This window comes from Mus caroli, chromosome 5 (assembly GCF_900094665.2).
Source record: "Mus caroli chromosome 5, CAROLI_EIJ_v1.1, whole genome shotgun sequence".
Lineage (NCBI taxonomy): Eukaryota > Metazoa > Chordata > Mammalia > Rodentia > Muridae > Mus > Mus caroli.
This window is the reverse complement of record NC_034574.1, coordinates 140,615,913-140,639,066: the sequence shown is the minus strand read 5'-3', so window position 1 is coordinate 140,639,066 and position 23,154 is coordinate 140,615,913. Positions and strand designations below refer to the sequence as shown.

Genomic DNA, 23,154 nt, shown 5'->3' with positions numbered 1-23,154 from the left:
ATTATATATTTATTAATATATCAAATTATCAACATATTTTACCATTAATCACATTGATATGTTATATGTATTAATCATATTAATATAATGTAATAATAATACTGAGTTAATAATATTAAAATGTATTTTATATATAGTTTTTTTAAAGAGGGAAGAGGAGGAGGAAGTAAAAGTTTTATGGCAAGGGAGGGTGTGTGTTCTCTCATCATCTGTGTCAGCGCACCATTGCCTTCTTAATGCTCTGCTTCAGCCCACTGCCTGACTTTGAGCCCCGTGTTGGGAGGGTGTGCGGGGAGGGAGAGAAGCTGATTGGCTGTGGCTGAGGCTGTCAGCAAGGGCTGACTTCCCTTTCATCAGGCCCTGCTTGCAGCCCTTCAGCGAGATGCACACCAGCGTGGAACTGTGTTTTATATGGAGTTTTCAGAAAAGACTTCTCCTCACCAATTCAGTAGAAAATGGCAGCACAGGAGCTAGCTAGTGCCAGGAAAGGCCCACCAGCATCTTAGATAAGCGGTTCTATCAAGGCCTCCTTCCCTGCCTTCCTCCCTCCCTCCCTCCCTCCCTCCCTCCCTCCCTCCCTCCCCCCTCTTCTCTTCTCTTCCTTCCTTCTCAGTTAGTTTGTGAAGCAATAGAATTTTTCATGTTTTTGTCGTGAAGTAGTCCAGAGATAGAGCCTGGGTAATGGATCTTCAAGAAACTCAGTGGGCTTGTAGTGTTACAAATCCATTGTAGACAGGCAGTGGCGAGGAAGAGCTCTGTCTCTGCTCATAGTATGTTCTTGTTCCCATTCTTAATTACGGAACATTCTTGCCGTGTCCAGTGACATTATGATGAGTGAGATTTGTGTGCTGTTTATAAGGTCAGGACCTTGACTGAGCCCTTGCCAGCCTGCTTCCTTGGTGTGTGTGCCGATTCCCAGAAGCTGCCTAAGCTTACGCTGTGTAGCTTTTCTGTCCTAGCCTTCGTCTGTGGCGTGTGGCGTGTGGGTCAAACTGTTACTCAGCTGTTACGTGAAAAGGGGAAGACCCAACACAAGGAAGCAGTTGGTCTTGCCAGTTGTGTAGTGTGTAGGGTTGGACTGGGCACCCGTCAGCTAGGAGCATCTGCACCATGCAGCCCACTAGCTGAGCTGTGTTGCAGGTTACTGTGTCAGAGGTGGTGGTGGTGGTGGTGGTGGTGGTGGTTTGGTTTTGTTTTGTTTTTAAAGAAAACTTAGGCAAGTTGGCTATTTGTAAAGTGGCGCTAATAAAATGTCTGTATTAAAGTTCAGTTGGGTATCTGCTCTCAGATGGAGGGAGTACAGTGACTGTAATAGTTTTTTCTTTCTTTCGTTTTTTCTTCACTGAATTAAAGTTTGTCATTGGATGGTGTAATGCCATCAGGTTAGTCAGCAGGCATTTCTTAAAACTGTGTTCAATCATTGGCGTTTGTGTAGAAGAAAAATAAAATCTACTTATTGAGGGGTGAACTGCCCACTGGCATGTTATATGGGTAGCTGCGCGAAAAGAGAGGTCTGGGTCTGTGAAACCTGCTGTTGTCTCTATTTCTTGGTTATGGGGCAGATGGTACTTTATTAATTTGGACAGTCACCCACTGGGTTCTGTAATGACATTGGTTATGTAAGGCCATAGTGAGAATGGCCATAATGCAGTCAACAGTGATTCACTCTTAGTTTTAGGACACTCTGCTGCCTTGCTCAGAATATGTGGTCTTACCATGGTGCTTTTCAATTTTAAGGTTGACATTAAGTCCTTACCTTATTTCCTCAGAACGTATTTAAAATTATTCGCTTGAATTCTAAGAGAGCTGTGTGGAGAAGGTGTCAGTTCTTACAATGTAGGAAGTAGGGATAGCATTTCTAAGAGAGACTGACGACAGTGTCCTGCTCATTGGGCGGGTTTCAGGTTTTTGTCACAGGTCTGAGTTATGAGTGAAGCAAGCCATAGATTGTTGGTGGTGTAAGTAGTGAGAGATCAGCAGAGAGGAAAGCTATTCTGATGCTAGTCCCCCGAGGAACAGTGCTAATATTTGGCAACTAATTTTTTAACGAGGTGCTAAATGGAAGTATAGTTTCAGTCACATGACTTGAAAAGTACCACAAAGTTTATATCTAAATACTTAAAAGTTACAGTAGGGCTGGAAAGATGGTGAAGAGCACTGGCTCTTCTTCCAGAGGACCTAGGTTTGTTTCCCAGAACCCACCTGGCAGCTCACAGCCATCTGTAACTCCAGGTCCAGGGTGTCCGACACCCTCTTCTGGCCTCTGCAGGCACCAGGCACTCACCAGGGACATAGCCACACACGCAGGCAAACATGCATGAATGTGAAACAAACAAGCACACCCTTTAAAGTTCTTAAGGAGCTTTTTAAAGCTTTAACATTATAATTTCTCTCTTCGCTGTATATTTTATAAGGCTGTATTTATCGTACTTTCTTCTTTATAACTATATTCTGTTATTCCTTAACAGAAATATTCAACTCAAAAGGTAATCAAAATGTCAGTTGCTCACCTGTAGTTTACACAGTGGCTAAAGTTTAAAAGACTGACAACATGGAATGTTGGCTAAGAATGCGAGCTTATCTTTGGAAATGTAAAAGTCTCTGGGGACAGGTCTTACGACTGCTTAGGAGACTAAGCATATGCCCTGTGACTCAACCCTTCCACTTTGAAGTATTCACCCAAGAGAAAGGAAAATATAGGTTCATGGAACCTCTTGTTCATAATCACCAGAAATGGAAACAGTCCAGTTGTGTTTCTGCAAGGAGCATATTGTCACGGGGAACTCCTAAGCGGCTGGAGGGAACACTGATATATGTCAGAAATAGGTGGATCTCAAACATTCGCAGAGCTGGGAATGCTGGGTGTGCGGTTAATCCCGGCCCTCTGAGTTCAAGTTCAACCTGGTCTGCGTAGTGAGTTCCAGGCTAGCCAAGGCTACTAAGTGTGACCCTGACTGAAAGAAAAATAACTCAAAAAACACATGAACAAAAATCTTTGCTGAATAAAAGAACGACTGAAAAGAATGAATATTCAGTGTTCATGATTACCTTAGAATGGCCACACTCACCTATAAAGAGACACCAGAGACTTCCAGGTTGCTGGAGAAGGTTTGGAAGCTGTGATTTGACAGGGAACTTAAATGACAGTAAAGCGTGGTTGTGGGTGACTCCCCCAGTGGACACATGGGAAACCTGGGGTAGCCTGTCTCAGAGCTCCAGTCAAGACACCAGACACTGACTCCCTAGCTGGCACCTCAGTAACCTGTGCCACCCTCTCTGAAGGTTCAGATCAAGGTAGCTTGTTGTGTGTTGAAATTCCTCACGATAAGCTGTTTGGGAATATTACTGGGCCCATTTGCTCATGAAGGGTTTGTTATTTTCTATGCTTTGTCTCTTTGCCTTGCTGATCTTTATCCTCAGCATGTGAACTTGTGCCTGTCTGAGAACTGTTGAGAATCTATCTCTCCTGTTAATTATATAAAATTATAAGCTACCTGAGAAGGTGCATTACAGAGCAGTGTCGCCTTTCCTTGGGCCGATCATAGTTTCCATCATGAGGCCTTCAGCCATAGCCTACACCACGTGGCTTCTCCTCCTCTGTATCACCTCCTCCTGTGGCGTGGCTTTCTTTACTGACAGGGAGAAGGAAGAGAACTCTGGGAAGTTTCCCAACTTCAGGTCCCCCGGACATGGACTCAGGGATCAGATTGGCCAGGGTTTGAGTCACTTTCAGCCTGACCTTTAACCTCTCAGCCCTCTCTTCCTCTGTAAAATGATGGTGCTTCTCCAGAGGGCTTGTTCATGGCAATGATAACATGAAGCGGTGCTTGTGGAGTAGTTGGTAATAGTGAGGGATTCCTGACGTCACTGGAAGTGGGTTCTGAGTTGCTGGAGAAGGTAGAAAGATGGAATGTTTTTAAATGAAAGTGTGTGTGGTGTGTGTGTGTGTGTGAGACTGTGCTCCTGGAACAGCACCTGGGAAGTCTGTATTCTTCTCTGAGGATTTTGACCAGTAGGCTACCACAGAAACGGTCCGGTATGGTGAAGCCTGGCTCGGTGTCCACTGTTTAAGACCTTGCCTCCAGCCACAGTCCTCAGTTTCATTTTTACAGCCTTCTCTCTTCTGTGCTTCTGGGAAAGTTAACATTGGGCCCTGTTTTGGAAGTAACCAAGGTTTAACCCACTAAAGTTTCACGTGCTCCTTGCTACTGAGATTAGTTCAAGTTGTCTTAAACTTAAGACATGTCCCAAGCCAAACTACAGAGTCAGGAAGCCATGATTCTGGGTATTTGCATATTGTGGAGGCTGAGCAAGGGGCTCTGCACTCTCCCAAAACTACTGCGGCAGCTGCCACCCACAGTTTGACCACACATGTACCCAACTCAGAGGAGGCAGGGCTGTCTGAGTCAGCCACACCTGTCCCATTGGCCACCTTTACTCAGTTTTCTGGCATATGAGGCGGAGTGAGAATCCTACACCCACTTAATCACCAGGCAGTCTGTCTGTCGTCTGATGCATTGCTCAAGGCTCCCTCACGCACTGACTCTACTGTATGCCTCTGTTTCTCTGTCCAGATGCTCTGCTCCTCTAAGTGGTTAGTCTGGTGGCCAGTTTTGAGTTTATTGAAAGAGCTTTTCCCTACTATGCATAGCTTCTCTCTGGGTGTGTTCTGTCCAGGACAGTAGCAGAGCCATAGAACATTATCCAGTGTTTGAACTATAGCTAGTACCAACTGGACTGTGACATAAACAGAATAGTGTGGTGCTGGGGAGATGGCTGAGCAGGTAAGAGCATGCATTGCTTTTACAGAGGACCTGGGTTCATCCAGGCTTACATACAGTGGTTCATTGCCATCCATAACCCTGGTTTCAGGGACCTAACAGGTACTCACATGATGCGCATACATACATGCAGGCAATACAGTAATATACATAAGATTTAAAAATTAGTAAATCTAGCTAGGTAGTGGTAGCGTACACCTTTAATCCCAGCACTTGGGAGGCACAGGCAGGTGAATCTCTGTGAGTTTGAGGCCAGCCTGGTCTACAGAGTGAGTCCCAGAACAGCCAGGGCTACACAGTGAAACCCTGTCTTAAACAAACAAACAAATCTATAAAAAAATTAAATAAATATTGGATTTCAGGGTCCAAGCATGAAGAAAGTGTTATGACAGTTGAGTATTCGTTTTACATGGTGCTTACCTGGTAACTGATACTTTCAGATTTATTAGATTAAAGTATCGTTACATATTGTAGTGGATACCATCTGTTTCTCCTTAATGTGGCTACTGAAAAATTTAAGTTGCTATGTGCCTCACAGTATCTTTCTGTTGTGTCACTGACTAATTAAAGTCTCTGTACCAGACTAGTCTCTGTGAGGGCAGGGACTATTTGTTTAGCCAAAGTAACCCTATCTCTTAAGCTTGCTGCCCAGCCTGCAGCATATAATCAAACAAATATTTGTTGAATGAGCTGTGAATGTTCTGGTGGCTTCATCTCTGTACCTGCCATGTACCGTGCTAGTTAACTGATAGGAAGAAACAAGATAAAATGGTTTTAAGAACCTATTCCATGCTATGTGTTCTTCTTCCTGATGTTTCCATGGAAACAGTACCCAAAAGATGGCCAGGGTTTCCGTAGTAGTCTTCAGATGGTATTTTCTCCACTTAACCAAATGCATGAAAGCTTAAATGTTTGGATAGGAGGTGTTTCTTGGGTTTGAAGTCCAAATTATAGCACTCTACTTTGAAAAAAAAAAAAAAGGTGATAAACGCTCACATTCTCCCTATCTTTATGGAAAATTTTCTATTAAAATAATTTTCATTGTTTTATTGGCTTATGTTAATTATATAATAATTGGTTTTGTTATGATGTTTTATGTGTATATTTAACATATTTTGATGCTCTTCGAGCCCCTTAGCTTGTCCCTCCCCCACCCACACCGATTGGTCCCCTTCCCTGTCAGTTTTCCTCCTACTTGCTTGTCTTCTGCTTGTTCGTGACCAATGGGCTCCTGCAGGCTGCGTCCCTAAGCCCACGTCGGGATACTTACAGGGGCTTGAGCCCACACTGATATCTGAGGTCCTGAAAATGTCTGACTGGCTCCCGTCAACCACTGACTGCCCATATGTCCTCAAAGAGGAGGGTAGGAACCTGTGAGCCCCCTTTCCCTCCATCCTAGAATATCGAGGGACCCAAGTGTGTAGGGCTTGTCAGATGATCATCACACTGCTGTGGGTTCAAGAGGACAGCACTCCTAGCATGCCCGGATACAGTGTTCAACACCACTCAGCCCTTCCTCAGCTCTTCCTGCTTCCTGCCGTGTCCCTGAGGCATGGAGGTTTGGGTGGAAGTCCTGTTTAGAACCATGCTCTGTCCAGTCCGTGGGTTCATTCTGATCAGTTAGCCGGCTCTGCAGTCGCAGCCACCCATTGTAGCTTCTCTGACCCAGACCACAAGTACCACTGGTCAGATTGATTCTTGGCTCTGCAGCGTCTCATCTTTCGGGCCCTTATGGCAGGTGGGTGCTCTCCCAGACCCGCTGCCACCTAGTTCTGAGGCTTCAGACAGAAACAGCTTACGACAGGAACCATGTTGGCTTATGATAGGTGACCTTTCATTTTTCACGGTCAGGGGACAGAGCAGTTTAGATTATGGCAGGCCCAGAGTGTGGCTGAGACTATTCGTGTCACAACCAACCAGGAAGCAGAGAACACCCAAAACAAGGACTGCCTACTTCTATTTGATGACTTTATGGCTTCTAGTTTTTCTTTTATCACTGTTTGTAAATACACATTGCCAGTTGACCGTTATATAATTGAATGTTTGTTAGAAACACAAATTCAGATTGCTTTGAGAGTGCTAGGAGAGATCAAGGTCGCGGTTTGTAACCATTTATGTGTATAACCTGGGGCTACTAACCTGAAAAGACCAGGCGAGAATCTAGATGCTGAGTGGCTGTAGATGATGGGTTTGTTTTAAATGAGGAAACAGTCTTGCTTTAGGTCTCTATGGGCAAAGCCTAGGGAGAAAGCCCTAAGCCCGGTTAAAACCTTTCTTTTCAGTCCCTATTGTATCTCAAAAACCTTGTGACTCCAGGCAAGTACAGGGGAATGTTTTTAAGAAGATTTTGGAGAAACCAATCCGATTTGAGCTGCTACCCAGCTTTATGCTCATTCAGATTGGTTTTGCTGTCTGAATGCAGAAACCGATGTTGAATTTTGTGGTTATCAAAGGGGCCAGAGATAGCTCAACGGTTTAAGAGCACTGTCTCCTCTTGGCAGAGGACCCAGATTTAATTCCCAGCACCCACACGGTGTCAGGAAGCCATTTGTAACTTCAGTGTACAATGCTCTTTTCTGGCCTACTCATGGGACACAGAGACAACACGCAGGCAAAGCATGCACACACATGTTATTTAAATAAATAATGTCAATGTCCTTCCAGCATTGTGGCCTTTGTACAAATAGGAGTATGTGGTTTCTTCTGAAAGCCTGTCACCAAGGTGCTAACAGTATAAAAGGAATAATTTGCCTGTGGGTCTGCCATCCAGTTAGTTATGCAAAATATATACTTATATATGTATATGCAAGTAGTACATATGTGTGTATAAAGCATACCATGTGCAATCTCTGAGTACTGTTTGATTAGCATCTGTGTGTGTGTGTGTGTGTGTGTGTGTGTGTGTGTCTCTCGCAATCACTGAAATCAGACTCCCTGATTTGAGTCCCATTTTCATCAGCTACAGCTTTGGGGTCTTTGCAAACTGCCTACTGTTTCTTACAGTTTCTTCATCTGATCAGTAAGGAAGAAGGTGACAGTGATCCCAACTTGGTGTCACCATGTGGGTTAAACCTGTAACCCCATCTCACCTCATCAGGCCTATCACACAGTGAACAGTCAGTAACTGTTACCTCCCGGAATCCACTCCTCTGAGAGCTTCCCCAGGAGGGTAGGGACCTGGTCCCCTGGTGGTCGCACAGGTAGAGGTGGAGCTGTGTTCTCCCTGGTCAAGCTTCTTCATGTATCACATTTCCCACCATGCCTCTGCATGAAATATGATCTTCACTATTGCATAATGCAGAGTGCAGTGCACCCCAGGAGACTTATACCAGCCAGCATGCATCCACACACGGCACTCAAGGGGACGCCCCAGATTCCTGCACAGTAAGCTAAGCTAGTGAGTGTCTGCTGTGTCACAGGGAGGCTAAGGAATTTTAATGCCTGTCGTCAGAGGAGTAGTTTTCACGACTGGTGTCCTCATTTTCCTTTGTTTCTTTTCCTCTGTGGGCAGGCACTCAGGGTCTTTATGCTGCTTGCCTCCCCTGCCCTCTTTGTTGGAAAAACAGATCTTTCCCATATGCAATAAAAACAGGAAGCAGAAAGTCCTCCACACGACCTTGAAGGGATCGACACACTGTCGGCTTTTACTTCTAACAGATCAGTCTGTGTCAAAAACAAAGTGAAGGGTAAAGGTAGAAACCGAGAGAGGCCTCTTGAAGCAGCCATCCAAGCAGCGATGAGGCTAGGGAGCCGCGCTGAGCAGAGCTGCAATGACGAGAAGTGACTCAATTTCGAATACACGTAAGGCAATTTCAGCACCGTTTGCTGCTGAGGAGGATGGGATTTGCCGACGGCAGACAAGTCGAGGTGACTCCAGGATTCTTGCCCTACGCAACTGGAAAGGTAGACATTGAGTGACAGAGACTTGAAAGAGAAGCTTGACAGAGCAGGTTTAAGGGTGGTGCTCAGGTTTAGACCTGTGACGCTGACGCTCGCTGGCTAGACAGCTCATCAACGAGTGGATCTGACCGGAATTCAGGGGCCGGTGTACAAACTGCGTGAATGAGCATTAGGCTGGAAAAGTCCCCGGCAGGAGAGTAGATAAGTAAGCTTTGTCCCCCGTTGGGATGCTTCCCAGTGAGAAGTCCTTAGAGGTGAAGAGAAAGCCAAGAAGAGCGACGAGAGAGAAATGGGGAGCATGTGACTCGGAGAGACCAGGCGCAAGGGTTTCATGCAGGAGGACATAATGAGTTGTGTCGAATCTTGCAGACAAGGCCAGTCAAATAAGATTAGGACTGGGAATTAAGCAGTGGATTTAGCAACGTGGAATTCACTGGTGACCTTGACACAGAGTTTCGATGGGGAAAGCGACAGCTCCTGAAGTATAAAGTTCAAGAGGGACGCAGGAGAGCAGCCAGGGCAGAGGCAGTTCTGTGAGAAATTGCACCATTTGGGGTAGGCAGAAATCACGCACTGTGGGAGGAAATGAGAGTATGAGAGGTGCCGACCTCTAACCCCTTTGACATCCTCATCCTCACCACAGCACCAAACCGGTCTTCCCCCTCATATAAAGCTTTATTACATATATCTCTGGATATTCTTAGGGGCCTGTGTTTAATATCCCATCCCCCTGGCTAACTTTCTTCAGCTTCTTCACATGAAGAAAGTTCATGTCTCAGTAACTTTGAAAATGAAAGTATTCTTCCTTAAGGGTTACCCTCCCCTGCCTGTAAGAGTCCCCATTCTACCCAAGGGGGTCCCCACCAGCTATTACAGTGGTTAGCTTGGGGGTAGTGATTGTCATAATGTGGACAGAAGCTAAACAGCTACATCCGCCCCCCATCCCCACCCCCATCCCCTGTGTTTTCTCCTCAGTTCTGCTGACATTCTTAGACCATAATGTTTTGTTTCTTGAGTTACCTACTACTCTTTTGTGAGCGCTGTCCAGTTACTTCCTGTGAACAAACTAAAAACAAAACAGGCAAAACTAAAATCAAACAAACATACAAAAAAAAAAAAAAAAACCCACCTAAAATAACCAGGCCAGAGTAAAAAGAATTTATATTATACAAACTACCCTCTTGATAAGTGGTTCCCAACCCTTGTCTTGCAACTCCTTTGGGATATTTGCATTACTGTTCATAGCAGTAGCAAAATTACAGTTAAGAAGCAGCAATGAAAATTTATGGCTGAGGGCCACCACCACATGAGAACTACATTAAAGGGTCCTAGCATCGAGAAAGCTGAGAGCCACTGTTCTAGAGAGTAAGCACAATTTTGATTCCTGTGAGCAATGTATGCTTTGTTTGTTTGTTCCGAAATGTTTCAATCCCTGTTACCTTTGTGTTGATATCTGTAAATTTTACCTTTGAAAAGTATTTTTCTGGGGGCTAGAAAGACGGGTCAAAGCACCGGCTGCCTTTGCAGAGGACCCGTCCGTGTTCGTTCCCGCACTCCCAGGGCAGCTCTTTGCCATTTGTAACTCCAGTTCCAGGGAATCCAATACCGTCTTCTGGCCTGAGCCAACACAGCAATTACATGCAGTGCACAGACACTTGTGTGGGGAAACACCCCCACACATAAAGTAATCCCAGGCCGATGCCTAGGTGCTTGGTCTTTTGTTTGTTTGTTTGTTTCAAGTCAAAAAAATGTTAACCCAGTGCCTTCCTGACTACCCTATTCAAAGCTAGCTGCCCTTTGGGCTTCTGTTCCCCTTGCTTTTGTGTGATCTGTATGGCTTGAGTTTACAGCATTTAAAATACAAAGCTGAGATTCAGTTCCGTGGTTAGAACATATGTGTATTGCATCATGAGGCACTGAGCGTACACCAGCACTGAGAAAATACACGTGTTATTTATCGGCACCAATACTCCACCCTGATGTAAACAACACAGACACAGCCTGAAAGAGCTTTTTGGTTTTTTAAACCTTTATCACTAGTAAGCCAGAAGCCCCACGAGAGGGGTGGTTTGAGCAGGTCTTACTTTTCCGGGCTCAAATTGGCCTTGAACTTACAATCCTTCCCCTGAGCCATCCAGTGCCGGCACTGGTGGTGCACACCACCAGGACAGACTTCATAAATCCTGAATGAGTGGGAGGAAGAGAGGGGGACGAAAGAGACTGGAGTCGAGACAAATATTTTGCTTTGAATATATTTTGTTTGTGAAAGTTACCTAGCAGAGCTGTCAAAAACAGTAAATTGGTATAGTCATTTGTGGACTAACAACATAAAAACCTGGAGGCTTGAACGGGTTCTGAAAATTGGGAAATTAATGTAATTGGGTGCATCCAGCCTCTTTGTGTTTCTGGTCTGACAGCAAACGTTCTATTTCCAATCATGGAGCATTAGTCATGTGTATTTTAAAGGGACGTTGTGTCTGTGGCGTGTCTGCATGGATGCTGAACTGTGACAACACTGTAGACGCCGGCTGCTCCCTTTACTCGTCCGAAGGCCCAAACACAGGTAGGTCATTCAGAGGAAGCACTAGGCCTGCGGGGTCCCTGACCCGGGCCCCTTGGCTGGGGTGGGGAATCGAGGCGATGCCTTTAAAGTCTGGCCCAAAGCCGTTTGATCAGATGACTCTCATCTCCAGTAAGCTATAATGGGAGCAAACTGAGCAGCCTACGTCTGTTGTTTCAATTGCTAGTGTCACTGAGTCACTCTGAGAGCTGCCGTGTTTAAGCAGGCATCTTGTCTGTAGTGAGGGTAATGAAGTCTTAACCTAACGGATTAAACTGAGACTGCCCCCCCCCCCCCGGGCCCATCCTGACAGGTTACTTCCACCTAGATTGTCGTGTGATGGGGCTGGCCAGGCCTCATGGCGTAAAGCTAGGAGTCCTGTGTGAACCTCCTGGTCACCCATCTGGTGGGACAGCACAACTGCCCAGCTCTCTGTCACCCTCTCCCATCAGTGCTACCTACGCCAGTGAGACAGTACTCCACAGTGATCTCATGTCACGACACCATGACACCATCTCTGCCTCACAGGGCCGGGCCGAGCTTTGCAGGCATTTGAGTGGCAGAGCTGAGTTTTTGAACCTAGGGCCCTAACTCAAATCATTACTTTTTTGATGACCTTTCCTGCCTTATGCAATTTTGAGTCAAAATTATAGGAAGTAGACATTGAGACAGGCCTTAAATAATTTGTCAGCTATCTGAAGATAATTTTTAAAGGATTTCTTCTAGGAGTTAAGCATTTGAGAGCATTCATCTGCTAAAAGAAAGTAGGCGATTATTTGATTAAAAATTGAACCCTCACCTTTGAGTGTCTTATAAAGCAGCGTTCAATACCTGTCTATTTCCTCAGCAGATAACGGCAATAAAACCAAGGCAGGGGATACCACAGTTCCCTTCCCCCGCCCCACTGTATATTATGGGATGCTAATGAGGCTGTGGCATTGTCTGAGATGTGAGGAATGCCACTATTCAGCAGGCTGGCAAGGCATGCCCTGGGAAGGAGCCATGTGCTGTGGGCTTCTCTGCAATTGCATTCTTCCCACAGAGACTTTTTGTATATGTTTGCAGTTTGTTTTTGCATTTTAAAGACGGGATCTAGTATATAGAAGACTGGAGTCAAGCTTGATATATAGCTGAGGTTGAGCTTTAATAACCCAATCGAGGCTGGAAAGACAGTCCCAGAACTAAGAGCACTTGCTGCTGCTTCTGCGGAGGACACAGATGAGTTCCCAGCACACACGTGATGGCTAACAGCCATCCGTAACTCCAGCTCAAGGGGGATCCAAAGCCTCCTCGCAGCAGGCATATGTGCGCTGTACATGTGTACATGCAGGCAAAAATCTCAGATACATAAAATAATAAATGCAATCTTTAAAAAAAAAAAAAAAGAAAGAAAGAAGATGCTAAGCACTTGTGGAGTTAAATTGCTGTGGAGTGGGCCGGTAAGATGGCTCAGGGGCTCTCAGATGACAGCCAGCCATTGACTTGAGTTCAGTTCCTACCCAAAGCTGGAAGGAAAGACCGATCCTGGAACGCTCCTGACCCCCACACATGTGTTGTGGAACAGTGCGTGAGTGTGCTTCCACACATGCTCCTGTACGCACGCAGTAATGGTGGTGATACATAAAATTAAAGTTGTTTAACTCGCCGCGGGTATGCGTGTGTGTATGACCAATAACTAGTTAGGCACAGCTACTGGTTAAAGACAGGAAGCCAGGGCACCAGGGAACATGACCTAGAGTATCCCCCAGTGGATGTTGGATGAGTGTGGCGATGAAGGAGCGCACTGTGGAGTGACCTGGTGGCCAGGTTGGCATAGAGTTCTGGGCTTTAATTTCACAGTGTCTAGCATTTTGTTTGTTCGGCTTACTAATTTTGTAGATTTTTAAAATAGGGGTACATCTAATGACAAGTAGCAACTTAAAAATCAGTCAAAAGTGATTTTCCAGACACTTGAAATGATTCCCTGCTTTGCTGAGAGGGGCAGGAGATGAGGAGCTAGCTGGACGCACTGACGTAGTTACAGAGGCAAGGGATCCGTGAATGTGGAACTGTTGAAACTTACTCTTGGTGTTGTGTGTTAGGAAAGAAAGGTTGATGAAGAGTAGAACTTATGGGAAGCTCCCATGTGACATGCTACCTGTAAAGGACCTGCCCGCCATCTTCCACTATCACCATGCTGAAAACCAGAGCTTTGCCTCATGGGCCTGTTGGGGACACCTAAGATCCGACCTGTAGCAGGCAGGGCTCATCCCGATATTTTACTCTGTTCAGTTTTTATTCTTTTCAAAAGATGCTTCTGAAAATCCATAGGCTGTGTCTATTCCTTTTTATCACCAAGTGGTATCCTGTGGTACAGCTGTGTCACTGTTTGGTGGCTGGTTAGCTGTACAGGGTCTGTGGGTCCGTCCCTTCAGCTGCTCCCCTTCTGAGTGGAGCCATTTCAGCATTCTTGGGCAGACTTTTGTGGGAAGCGAGATTTTTTGGCTTCTCTGAGATGATGCACAGGGCAGTAGGTGCTGTGGCCTATGGGAGCTGGGAAGTTTCTGTCTTGGTTTTTGTTTGTTTTTTGTATTCAGCTGAACTTCCAGAGTGGGTGAAGGGATTTTAAGGTCAGTTTCACAACCAGTGCTTCCTGAGAGGCAGCTGTCAGAGGTGACGGCCATGGGAACCATAAGGAGAGATTGGTGCTGACATCATGGAGAGCCTTTTTCTTAGCCGTGGAGCTAAAGGAGCAGTGTTTGTTCTTTGTAAGTTAGTTGCTGGGTCAGCTCCATTGCTCTGTGGAGGCACAAGCATAGAGTTTCCTCATGTGACACATAGTCACATATTTCAAACTCCTGTGAGATTTCTATTAGTGTATAGTATGCGCCAAGAAGCGGAAATGGGAGAGCTCACTGCTGTTTAGCAGAACTGATAGGCGCCAGGCTCCTAGATGGTTATGTTTACAGCCATAGGCAACTGCTGCTCCTACCCTTAGTCGGAGGAGCTTCCCTTGACGACGAGAGCCAGTGAATGCAGAAGAACATGGCTGCTCAAGATGCTGAGAGTTAGTGACGGCTGAGTGGCAGTCCCAAATGGCAGTTATACCACCCACACTTAAAGGGACATCACAGAAGAGCAAGAAGGAGGGCTGGGAAACGCTATCTTCCTCAGGACACAGCCAGGGCTGCAGTGATTTCCCCCGGCGCCGTGACTTCCTTCAATAGGCCTGTCAGCAGTAGGCCATACTGCCTGTTGGCTCCTGAGCGATTCTGGGGGAGCCACAGCTGGTGTCTTTGTGTGCTCACTGATGAACCACCCTGCCTCCAGTGGATAGATCCAAACACAGGTGACCCCGGATCAGTGGATGGAAAAATGAAGCAAAAAGACACGAATGTGGGAAAGGGACTAGCAGAGAGGTATGGGGACAAGAGGTGAGAGGGGGATAAAAGGGTGGGAGAGGGCAGCCAGGACGCCTGAGATTCTCAACAGACTTAAAAATTACCAACTATGAAGAAATTTTAAAGAGACAAATAATATACATAAGCAAACACACCTTATAAAAAGAGTTATAAATGAGGGTGTGTGAAGAGGTTGTAAGAGCTGATGGGGAAGGAGTCACTGGAGAGCTGGCAGGGTTCCAGAGAGGGGACTTCACAGAGGACAAGAGAGAGGGTATGCTCAGATGCCGGCCTTGGTGAGTCAGAGGGACCACAGATGTTGCCGGCACTTGTGTACGTGTACCGTGTGTGCTTGCAGAGGCCTGAGGCCTTGGGAGTCAGCATGTGAGTGGTGGGAACAGAATCCGGGTCCTTGGCAAGAGCAGAAAGGCTCTTAACCACCGTTCCATCTCACCAGCCCGAGCTTGTTGTTGGACCTACTCACTTTTGTGGGAACCAACCAGGGTCTTCTGAGGCTGCGTTCAGTTCTTGCCAGCGTATATCTTCAGTGACTTGAACACTTCTGTTCGGCACCTTCCCAGCACCATCATGCTGGGACCAAGATCCCTGAGATGTGTGTAAAGCTCATAGTGGACTCTGACAGAAAGAGGAGGGAAAGACCCTGTTAGGCTGCCGATGGGGGAGCAATGGGGATTGGAAAGTGGGGCCAGGCCTGCCTCACCCTGCACAGAACTCACCTCAGGAAATCCTTCTCCTGCTGAAATCACTTAGTTCACCATTCACCGTTTGGAAGCGGGGAAGACCTCAGATTTTCCTCTCTTACTAATTGTAAGTTGTTAGCATTGAGCAAAGGGCAGGCTGGTTCTTCTGCAGTTTTGTCGTATTAATAGCTAATGCTTTAGAACACGTGTGATGTTCTTTCTATAGGCCACTGTCACCAGCTGACAGACACAGAAGGTCTCAAGTCTGCTCAGTGACCAGCAAGGACTTGACACCCCCCCCCAGGCCCGCTCCGGGTCTGTGTTCCTAATTAGTGCTGCAAGTTCAAATGAGCGTTTATTTCGTGGCAGCAAAGGCATGTTTTGTGGGCGGAGATAATGTAGTTGTTATTATGTTAATTTTCCTTATGAAAAGATTTTGTGATAAAACGAAAATAAAGAACTAAAAATAGTTAGAGACTTAGGGAACAGCTAAAACATAATAGTCTTAAGATACGTGTTGTCCTAGTCATTATGTGGGAGGTTAGCAGTACCATATATTTTCTTGTGGAAAAGAAAACTTAGAATAAACGCTGTCACATCAGAGAACAGAGGATATGAGAGTGTTCTTGCAAATGAGGTGGGAAACAAGAGGCTGCAGGAAGGAATTCTGGGTTAGCGCTGTTGCTTTCCGTCACCTCCTGCATCCTTCACTGGCAGAACAACTGCCGTGTTCAAAGGATGGAGACCAGGACCCATGAGCCACCACAGGAAGGACTTGCTGTCAGTACTAAGGGGAGGCACGGTTGTCAGTTTATCTGTGGTTGGGTCAAGCTGTCCTGCCTAAATCCTGCTCCCAATCATGGCCATTCTTGTTAAATCCCTTAGAATTAGTTGACATTTGTTTTTATTTGCGGAGGTAGGTATATTTGAGATGTGGTTTTCCTCTGTAGTCCAGGCTGGCCTTGAACTTGCCACAGTCTCCCAAGTGGTGGGATTATGAGTGTGCACCACTCGGCCCAATTTTTATGTGGTTTTTAAAATGACTACGCTATGTAAAATATCAGTCACTGGGCAAGGGAGATGGTTGAGCAGGCGAAGGAGTCTGCCTCCAAGCTTGGAAACCTGAAGTCAGTCCCCAGATTCCACATGCTGAGAGAAAACTGACTCCCACAGTTCTCTGATCTCTACATGTGCTGGACACACAGACACACACTTATGCACACACTAAATAAATAAATAGCAAGTGCTGGCAGGTGGTTTGGAGAAACCACTCCTGTTGGAGCACAGGGAATCCACGTGGCACTGCCCTTTCTGTTCTCGGGAAGGGGCTCTCAGTTTTGGATTTCCCAAGTGCATTTCGTACCTGAGATGCTTTGCCTGTTTGCCGTCTCCTGGCTGTGCGCTGTGCGCTGTGCCCCGTGGCCACTCTGCCTGTGTGACTGTGGTGTGCTTCTCTCCTGAGATGCGCTTATCCCACAGCCACATCCCTGCTCTGCCTGAAGCTTCCAGTCACGACTCAGCAGTACAGTTTTTATGGTTTTGGGGTTTTGGTTGCTCTTTTTTTTTTTTCTCCTTTTAAAAATATCCCCAACCACAAACACAATCAAATGGCAGTTTCTCACTCTCTCCTGCTTTGTTATCCTATCCTGCCTTTGACTTTACGCCTTAGAGCGCTCACCCCGTGCAGTTTTATGATCCGCTCTGCCTCTCCTGCCCACGTTCACTCTTCAGCAAACACTGGAGGCTCTGCCAGTGACTGCAGAAGGGAGGCAGGGAGCGGTTGCTTTGGAGTTGAGTTCTTAACCCTTAGTGCCTTAGCAGTGAGGACAAAAGGCCTTCAGAAGGTGAGATCCTCTGGGCCTCACCTGCAGGTGGGGGATGTTGAGTCACGTTAGTGAAGGCATGCATGCACAGCTAGCTGCTCTAAGTAATAAGACCAAGTGGCAGTGGAGCTAACGGGCAGAACTAATTTATAACCTCTTTCATGTGTTTAATTGAACTGTAGCATTTTTCCCCTGTGGCATAAGAAGTGTTTCCAGCGTTGGCAGAGATGTTATTTTGATGTACAGTCGAATGCGTCTTTCCCCGTATTTTGTACAGGGAGAGTATTCAAATCATACATGTTTTGAAATGTATTTTCCCCATCGTGCGGAGCAAAGTCTTCTTCTTTTCATTGGCAAGCAGAATTATCCTTGACTGCATTTAAGAGGCGCTGCCTTTACTGAGGGCTCAGCTCCAGCAGCGTGAGGAGCTGTAAGTGAGCCGATAGTGAATGCCACACTGTTGGTGCCTTGGGGATTGATTAGCCCTGAGAGTCCCGGGGGACATCGATGTGCGGGGGAACACCAGTCAGTGGAACAAGGCAACATAATTGATTAATTAGCCTTGAGAGTCCCAGGGGACAGTGAGGTACTAGCGTGCACCAGTCAGGAGAGCAGCCGGCCGGTTGCTCTCCCTGGTGCCGATGTTCCTCTGGGTGACACGTGGGCCTTTGCTGCAAGTTCTTTGTGCCGAGCTTGGCAGAGAGAACCTTTCTCACTCACCGGGGAAATTAATTTCCTTTATTATTTTTATTACTACTTTGTTTCTAATACACTTTTGTTGGCACTTGGCTTTAGGCAGACACACACCCCAGAAGCGTTAGACCCATGAGCCTCCGGGAACTGCCGATTCACAATGGGAACAACCAGTGACGAGATGGTGCCCGTGGAGCAGGCCTCCTCGGCCTCCTCCCTAGATCCCCTGTGCTTCGAGTGCGGCCAGCAGCACTGGGCGAGAGAAAACCACCTGTACAACTACCAGGGGGAGGTGGACGACGACCTCGTGTGCCACATTTGCCTCCAGCCGCTGCTCCAGCCGCTCGACACGCCCTGCGGACACACGTTCTGCCACAAGTGCCTCAGAAACTTCCTGCAGGAGAAGGATTTCTGCCCGCTGGACCGCAAGCGGCTTCATTTCAAGCTGTGTAAGAAGTCTAGCATCCTGGTCCACAAGCTGCTGGACAAACTGCTGGTCCTGTGTCCGTTCTCTCCCGTGTGCCAAGATGTGATGCAGCGATGTGACCTAGAGGCACATCTTAAAAACAGGTGAGCGGGAAGGCCTCAGAGGCACCAAGGAAGTGGGTCAGAGAGCCGCTACAACCAGTATCCATACACGCCACTCCGGGCCGGGAATGATACCTATGCCTAAACTGCCCGCACAGATATGCTGAGGCAGGGGGATGAGCACCCGTAAATACATGAACCAGTCAAATAGGAGGTGCGATAAATAAGTTGCATTGGTTCATATTTAATAATATACCTCAAAGGCATGGATATAAAAGCCACAATACGCAAGTAGCACTTAGTAAAATTTCCTTCACCATACCATGCAATTTAAACTCAAATGGACAACAGGTAAAACATTAGAGTCCTTTTGCAAGCCGGGTTGGCATCAAAGGAAAGAAGCAAGAAAGGAACTGAATGCAAATAAATTCTTTTGTCTAGTTTGTTTCCATAAGGAAGAGCCTCGAATGAAGATTCTTACGCAGCCTTAGGCATGGTTGGGACGCTGGAGTCAGTCCAATTGCCTAAGGGTGGGGGAAGACACTGCACTGGCCTTTGGCAGGCAGACCTCTGTGAGTTCTAGACCACCCTGGTCTTCAGAGTGAAACCCTGTTTCAAACAAAACAAACAACCAAAAGAGAGATGAAGGGTTAATATACCCCAGAACTGTAACCCACAGTCAATGAAAACAGCAGTTCCGCTAGCGGGGAAGGGCAGAAATGAGTCGGCTGATTTAAGTTGCTGAGCGCTTGAAGATTTTGTGTTGAGAGCCTTGACTGAGTAAGAACTAGGAATTAGAGACAGAAATGTTTAGGGGTGATTTTTGTTCTAATAAACATTTGTTTCAAATGTTAAGTCATTTATTTGTGCCAGCTTCTGAGTCTCACAATATGATTTTAGTAAGACTTGGCCTTTGATATAAATTGTATAAACCTGAGCTGGCCCCAGGGCTCATTGAGTAAAGACCCTGAGTCAGCCTGAGTTAGATCCCTCGAACCCACAGGGTTGAAGGAGAGAAGGGGCTCCCGCAGCTTGTCTTCCGACCTCCTCATGGGCACCGGGGTGCCTGCTGGTGCATGCGCCCACACAGAGACACTCGCTCACACACATGAATACGTAAATAGCAACCACCACGTCTTTACACTCAAGTGACAGAAGCGCATGTATTTGTTTCTAAGCGTCTGTTGAAAGAACTTGTGTGGTCGTGTTGACTCTGGCCAACAGCACATCGCACATCACACTGGGTTCAGATACAGCGTAGGTCTAATGCGGAATAGCACATAAAGTCCTAGAGCTAACCAGACTGATCCAATCCTGTCACCTCAGCGCATGGAGATTTAGAGCTAGTTAACATAAGTGTTTAAAGTTTGCTGTGTGTACCAGGCTACTCTGCCATGGAGTCTGTGCACTGCTCTGCTGGAGGGAGCGGTCAGCCTCTCATGTGCAAGTGGCTGCATGTGGGTATTCAGCCCCGAGATCACAGCGTTATAAAGGGATCTCACTTTATTCATTAGAAATGATTGAGAAGTGAGAAACTTGAGTCTCTCGGCTGGGGATGAGAACCTCATACTGTGTTGACACAGAGCTGGGGGTGAGTGAGGCCCTTGCTCAGCATGTACAAGGTCGTGGGTTTGGTTCCCTGCACTGGAGGGAACAAACGTCTTAAAATGTGAGAAATGTGGAGATTTACAGAGAAACTGCTTGACCCCAAGGTATGTTGCCTAAAACAGAGGTTAGGAGATAGTAGGGTGTGTGCCTCTGGAAAAGCAGGGATCGTGGCTTTGCATTCTGTGTCTCCGTCACCAGCAGGCAGAGTCCAAGGACCCACCAGAGGCGCAAGTGTGCTAATCTTAGTCAGGCCTAATTGTGTGTGAATAATACTTCAGACCTGCCCCTTCCTTCCACCTGTCCTTCCTTCCTACCTTCCTTCCTTCCTTCCTTGCTTCCTTCCTGTCTTTTTATTTTCTTTTTAAATTAGCACACAAAGCACTTTCATGACATCTTCATACCAGGCTTTTATGTGTCTCAAAATGATTATTAGGGTAGGGTTCTTTTGTGTCACACCAAACATTTGTGACCAAACTGTTGTGCTGGGTACTTGCCAAACAGCCTTCTGTATACAGCACTTCTCCTTTCCAGTCCCTCCAGCCCGTCTGAACACCTAACATTCAAAAGGAGCAAGCGATAATGCACACGATAAGCTAAGAGGTTCTCAGCCTAGGTCATCTCAAGCAGCTTCGAGTCTGCCAACGCCTCTCTGTGCCGTGGAGCTCAGTGCATTTCCCATCTCATTCACCATGCTCCTCGGCGCTGGGCTTCCCCGTGACTGTGCGCTTCTTCATTGTCTCCAGTGAGCTGGACTCTTCCTGTTGGCCTTCAGTCGCGCAGAAGTGGTTCTCCGTAGTTCTTGAGGTTTTACAAATTTGCCATTGTCTGAGTGTGGAGTATCGGGCATCCTTCGGTCAGTTTCTGCTGCTGCTGCTGCTTGCCCTGTGCCTGGACCTCACTTCCTCTTTATTCCATGCCCAGTGCTGGGCTGTTTCACTGAGCACTGCAGTGTGTCAGCTCATTGCGCGTCAGTCTTCCTGTTGTATGCCCCAGGCTGGCGTAGAACCCCCAGTCCTGCCTCAACTCAGTTCCAAATGCTGGAATTACAGGCATGGGCCACTGTGCCTAGCTGTTTATAAGTACTGTGAATTAAACCCAGGGCCCAATCTGCTACGCAAGCACTCTGCCAGCAGTCTGGCTTGCTCTGGTTTTAATGTTGAGAACAAGAGTAATGATTTGCCCACGTCTGTCTCCTTGTTCGCTGCCGTGAGGGCCAGACTAGCTGCCCTTATACACTTCTGCCCCTCATCCCTAGGGTCTCAGGTCCTCACTCCATCAGCGCTAGGTTTTTACCCAGGTTCTGGGGTCCAAGCTCAGGTTTGCAGGACTTAAGCCAGCTCCCCCGCCCACCTGCCACCTTTCTTAAATCAAGTATTTCTAGACCGCTGTGCACTTTTGCTGGTTTCCAGAATTCACAAGTGGTTGGTTCTGATGTTTTCTCCAGGCTTCTCATTGCTTTTATGGAGGGGAGACTTCTGGTAGCCTTGCTGGGTCCTTTGGCTCTCTGTCAAATTTTTTGTTTGTGTTGTATGTCTTTATCATCTTCCTTGACCCTGCGACACTCACTGCTTCAGTCTCCAGCACGGGGCTTAGCCAGCATCCCTTTGCCATCTCCCTACCACGACTCATACACAATAATGCACAGCGCCTTCTGCTGCACCATGTCTCCTGACGCTCCTGTGCACCGAGTAGCTGGGAAAGATGCCCCCGTAGCCTATAAAACTAGTTACTCTGTATGTGATTTCCTTTAGAGAGCAGGATTTCCTTCATGGAGCAGGTACATAGCCAACAGGAAAGGAAAACTTGTTTTGGGGCTCTTTTGCTGTCACCTGAGCCCTTTGGTTTCTTTTTAATCAGGGGTTGGTGTGGCCCCGTGCAGCTCCCAGCCTGTGGCTGGCTGCATTGTCCCGACCACTGCTGCTTTGGACCAGTGTGGTCTCAGCTGTGCGTGCACATCTATAGTCTGTTGACTTTGCTTACTGCTTTCAGTCCTCTGTGCTAGCTTCCCATATGTACCAGGATGCCCCTGCAGTGCAAGCAGGAAGGAGTCTGTGTTACTGTTGAGTGCTCCATTTCCAAAGACACATAGACACATAGGGGCTTTGATGCGTGTGTTACCTAAGCCAGATTCAGGCTCCCGAAGTCAAATGATGCTCTTGCCTCAGCTTCTGAAGAGCTGGGCTGTACGTGGTTCTCTTGGGATGACCCTGTCCCACACCTTGTTCTTGGAGGTTTGGGGTCCTTTTGTTTTGGTCTGTGTGCACACGTGCATGTCAAGCCCAAGGACAGCCTGGTGTGGTGTGGTGTTGCTGAGACACTGTCTGCCTGTTCCTTATTTCCTTTTGCTTGTCTCTGAGGCAGGGGTTCTCACTGGTCAGCAGGCTGGGGGGGGGGGGGTGAGGCTGCCTTGCTGCCCGGCTCAGTAACCCCAGCTCTGGGGTTAGAAACATGTGCCACCACACCTGCTTTGTTTTAATATGAGTTCTGGGATTTAACTCAGATCTTCCGGCTTGTAAGGCAAGCAAGCATTTGGTGACGCTATCTCCTCTCAGCGTTGGCTTGGCTTGTTTGTTTAGAGACAGGCTCTCCAAAGAGCATGGATGGCCCTGACTGGCCTGGAATTCCCTTTGTGGGCCAGGCTGCTCCCAGACTCAGCGATTCACTTGCTTCTTCTTAAAGGTGTCACCACGCCCCCCACCCCCTTGGTTTTGTTGTTGCATGATTGTGTGTATGTGTTTGTGTGTGTGTGTGTGTGGGGGGGGGTGTTAAGAAGGTCTCCCATAACCATGCTGGCCTTGAGCTCTGTACAGCTTAGGTTAGCTTTGAACTGATCCTCCGGTCTGTAGCTCTTAAATGCTGGGATTGTGGGCACATGCCACCACACCCACCTCAGCCTTTTGGTCGATTAGGTCTGGTTACCCCTGATATCCCATAGTGGTGTTTTGAAGTACTTGTTGGTAGAACAAATCCAATTTGGTTTTTTAGGACTTAAAAAGAATTCCACACAAATAAACTTAGTATTGCTGTTGAGGAAAATGCTAAAAGCCTTTGAAATTTGATCAGAGTGTGTTTGGGCTGTACCCTTGCAATTCAATTGCTTTGTGATGTTGGCTTAGCTCGGTTTCAGGTGTCCCATGTGTATTAATAGAACAGCTCTGAGGATGCAGGAGCTTTGTGCAC

General features: G+C 47.0%; 1 protein-coding gene across 3 annotated transcripts in view; it reads left to right on the top strand.

Annotated features, from left to right (window-relative positions):
- Lnx2 (ligand of numb-protein X 2) overlaps nt 1–23,154 on the top strand; it is a 61,022-nt gene that overhangs the window by 16,532 nt on the left and 21,336 nt on the right. For 2 of the 3 annotated variants that reach the window (XM_021161839.2, XM_029477263.1), the window contains exon 2: nt 17,941–18,408. In XM_021161839.2, coding sequence (XP_021017498.1) covers nt 17,999–18,408 — 410 coding nt within the window. In that variant the 5' untranslated portion in view covers nt 17,941–17,998. Of the gene's footprint in view, nt 1–11,147; nt 11,245–17,940; nt 18,409–23,154 lie in introns of all 3 variants that reach the window. The other variant, XM_029477262.1, reaches the window with a different exon arrangement.